The sequence below is a fragment of the Pygoscelis adeliae genome, unplaced genomic scaffold, assembly GCF_000699105.1.
Source record: "Pygoscelis adeliae isolate BGI_AS28 unplaced genomic scaffold, ASM69910v1 Scaffold1289, whole genome shotgun sequence".
Lineage (NCBI taxonomy): Eukaryota > Metazoa > Chordata > Aves > Sphenisciformes > Spheniscidae > Pygoscelis > Pygoscelis adeliae.
This window is the reverse complement of record NW_008825593.1, coordinates 8,767-12,667: the sequence shown is the minus strand read 5'-3', so window position 1 is coordinate 12,667 and position 3,901 is coordinate 8,767. Positions and strand designations below refer to the sequence as shown.

Here is a 3,901-nt window from a genome sequence, read left to right as displayed (position 1 = left end):
TCCGTGCGGCTCCGTGAGGGGAGACCCCCCCCCCGTATGGCGCTGTAAGGAGGCTTATAGAGCCCCGGGGATGGGGTCCCCTGAGAGGGGGGCCTATAGAGGCCAAGGGATGGGGGTCCCCCCCTGTATGGCCCTGTGAGAGCGCCCTGTGGAGGCCAAAGGCGGGGGAGTTACCCTGTACATCCCTGTGAGAGGGTCTTATAGATCCCAGGGGGTGTGCTTACCCCCATAAGGTTCTTTGAAGGGGGCCTGATAGAGTGGGAATTTCCCCCCTGTATGGTCCTGGGAGGGGTCCTATACAGCCCAGGGGTGCCCCCCCCCCATATGGCCCAGTGAGGGGGGGCTCTATAGAGCCCTGAGCGCGGATGTTCCCCTATATGGCCCTGTGCGGGTGGCCCTAGGAGCGTTTTTTGGCTCCATATGGGTTGACATATGTCCTCGTGGGTGGGGGAAGAGGTTCCTGTTTTATGGTCCTATACGGCTGTACCCTATAGAGCCCTGGGAGTGTGTGTGGGGGTCTCCTCAATATGTCCTTGTGAGAGGGGAAGCTATAGAGCCCTTAGGATGGAAGTTTCCCTCCCCATACGGCCCTATGAGAGGGGCCCTATAGAGCCCCAGGGGTGAGGTTCCCCCATATAGCCCCATAAAGGCTGAGGGTAGGGGTCTACCCCCTATACAGCCCTACAAGCCGGGGGGGGGGCATAAATACCCTTGGGGAGGTATATAGCCCCCCCATTATCCATCCTGCTATAGCAAGGGGGGGTACAGGAGGTCCCCTGTGTAGCCCTATAAGGGAGGCCCATCCTGCCTGGATGAGATTTGTGGACTCGGAGATGTTTGTTGACCTTTTTTTGGCGCCTCCCGGTGGTTTTTTGGCATTTCCAGGGTTTTTTGGCGTCTCCCTTTAGCTGGCGGCACCTCGGCCACGGCACCGTTGCGTCCCTGCCGCAGTTTCCTCCAAAACCTCCATTCTTGGCGGGGTGTTGGCGCAAAACGGGGCGGGACCCGGGTCTTCTCCGATGAGATGAGGGTTCGTTAAGAGGCATTGGGGTCTCCTCTGATGAACTGGGGTTCGTTAAGAGAGGTGACGGCCGCGGGTCCATCCGTCTTGCAGCCTTTCCACCTCCAGATGCGTTAGCGAAGCTGCTGGAGAAACTCATGGCCGGCCGAGGGCACGGGCAGACGTCCTGCTGCATTTTGGGGACCCCTTTCTTGGATCGTTTCTGAGAGAAGCACAAACCGTGAGTCGCAAACCACCTTTTTCAGACTCTTCTTGCCCCGAATCGACGAGCCGACGCTTTGCAACAACACGACTTCTCCGGCGCCCCTGTGGATCTGCAGCTTTCAGTGAAGTTGAGCACGTGAAACAGCAGCTCGCCTTACCCGGCTTCGTCACGCGAACGTATTTTATTTATTTTAGAAGCTGCCGTTGGGTTTCGAGGCTGGATTTTTTCGGTCGCAGCTTGCCGGCGAGGATGATGGAGAGGAGCGTGGCAGGATTTGGTTTTTTTACTTTTTAAAGCCGTTCCCCGGGCCGTTCTCGTATCTCCGGGTACCGTCGGCAAAGAGTTTGGTCTACCAAATCCCTCCCTGCTTTATTTTCCTCCGAACGACTGCAGCGGTTTAGGGCAGGACAGTCTCCAACGATGACTTTTTGGGGCTTTAAATCACTCCCCTTCCTGCCCAGGTGCACGTTACCCACCTCGGCACGAAGCCTGCCGTGCCTTTTCCCAGCGGTTTTGGGGATGGAAGTAGTCATGTCATTTTTTTTCCGGCTGTTTCCATGCCGTGATCTCTTACCAACGGTGCTAAAACACATAAAACCACCTGGTTATTTCCGCAGCGATCTGCTGACGCGACGTGCTTTACTGGAAGCTGCTGTTGAGGGTACTTAGGACTTGCTGAGCAGCCGTAGAAGGCTCTAAGCCACGCCGAGTCCGCAGGGAGCAATAATCGGGTTCATTAGAGCTGTTTAAAACACGTTAGTCCTTCCTGACGGCTTCGTTAGCTCTTTACTTGTGCATTCGGCGCAGATTTTAAGCGGCGCTTCTCCTCAGCGGAGCTTTCTCAAGGTTGTTTTGCGGTTGCCCGTGGGGATCGGCGAGCGTCCGTGCCTCGAAACACCCCTCGGTTCTGGGGGACGAAGACCTCCAGGCGGCGTAAGGGAAGGTTATAGGGTTGTACATCGGAGCCGGAGACGAGATCTCCGCTTTTAACGTGTCCCGTGGTCCCTCTGCCTCCCCTCAGCGCGTACTTTAAAACCCATTTCACGAAGCTTTTTTAGGTGCCGAAGCCAAATCCTGGTGCGTTTCTCACCCAGCCCAGGAGCCCTCCGTTAATTTGCGGTCAAAACAACCGCAGGTTATTGTTTTGGGGGCTGATTGCCTCTTCCCCCCCACCCCCAACTCTGAAATCAGGCCAGCGGGAGAGAAATAAGTTGGACAACCAAACTCTTTTTGGGTTTGTGTTACCATAAACACCGAGTTTTCCTCCTCTGTGCAATCCTCCTGTTGGCAGGGCTTCACCTGGACGTTACAAGGAAGTTTTAGGGCCCCGCATCGTTGGTTATCGGGGCGCAAATGGAGCTATCGAGGAGCGGCGTGGGGATTTAGGAGGCAATTAAAAGCTCCGGGAGGGATTTACGTCCCCAGACTCCAGGAGCGTGACAGTCGCCTGCGCCTGAGCCTGGGATTTGGGCTCCCCCTGCAGCCAGCAGAGAGAAAAAGGCAATTTGGGACCTTTCTCGTCGCTCCTAACTCCTGCTGTGACACCGTTCCCCCCTTCCGAAATCACTGCTGTCACGCCAAGTGCGGCGAGACGACCCCCATTTCTCCGTCACAGCTCCGGCTGACCGGGCTCCGTAAGGAAACGAGCGCGGCAATCCTCATTTGCATTTAATATTTACCAATATCGTCGTCTTTTCAGTTATTCCCTCTCTGCCTGCTGGTTTTCTTCTGGCCGTCTCCCCGCGCGTCCAACTTCTACCTGCGCCGGAATAAAAACCCCGTGACGAAGCAATTTCTGTCCCGTCTCCTTTTCCTCCATCGGGCAAGATATTTCACGTACCGCGCGTGCTTCCTCGCAGGCAGCCTTTTGGCTCGTTATTCACTCGTCTAAATTAGCCGTCTCAGGAGCGTGGGTGATTACGGGGCTCCTTGGGCTCTGTGCAGTCGTTCCAGCCGGTATTAAAGTGCCAAGATCAATATATATTGACACAAACAAAGAGTTGCATCTCCTCTCCTGGCGCCGGGGGGGAAAAAGCTCGATCTCCGGCAGCCGAGCAGCCCCCCCCCCCCCCCCGCCACAGGCGGCGGGGAAGATCTCGCCGTCCACATCACTGTAGTTACAGCTACAGGGCTGCGACGCGGCTGTTGCAGCCCTGACGGTCTCCGGTTGAAGGAGGAGCGTAGGGATGCGGCACGAAGAGGTCGTGCTCTTAGAAAAGAGGACGGGGCACGATTAACGCGCTTCAGGAAACCAGAGAGGTGCCCGCGGCCGCTCGAATCCATTAGTAATGCGTAGATGCCGGTGCGGGCTTCTCACGAAAGGCTTCGGGGGCATGAAAAATCCCCTCTTAACCCCGAGGGGATCTCTTAACGATGCCACATTTCGTCTGCCGGCGGTGCGGAAGGCTGTAATCGCCTGTCGCGGTGGTCCCCGTGTCTCTGTGCTTTTGCTGGGCGCGGGGACGTCGCCCTCCTCCGCGAATATCGCGTCGAGTCGCGTCTTCACCTCGCAGAGGAGATATTTCAAGCTGCGCTTCCTCCAAGCAGGGGTCCGGGAAGGAACGTGGCCTTTCCCTTTCCCGGCGGATGCGTGCCGGGGCTGGAATTGGGGCGGGGGGTGGTTGGGGCGAGCGTTGAACCTCTTTTTCCCCCCCCCCACCCCACCCGGCAGCCTC

The 3,901-nt window shown here is 57.1% G+C and overlaps 1 protein-coding gene across 1 annotated transcript in view; it reads left to right on the top strand.

Moving 5' to 3' along the window:
- The window catches only part of LOC103924086 (zinc finger protein ubi-d4-like), a gene marked incomplete at its 3' end in the record, with an annotated part of 14,198 nt that overhangs the window by 2,488 nt on the left and 7,809 nt on the right, over nucleotides 1-3,901 (top strand). The window contains exon 2 of the mRNA XM_009332548.1: nucleotides 2,710-2,860. Within this exon, the coding sequence (XP_009330823.1) occupies nucleotides 2,710-2,860 (151 nt within the window). The remainder of the gene's footprint in view (nucleotides 1-2,709; nucleotides 2,861-3,901) is intronic.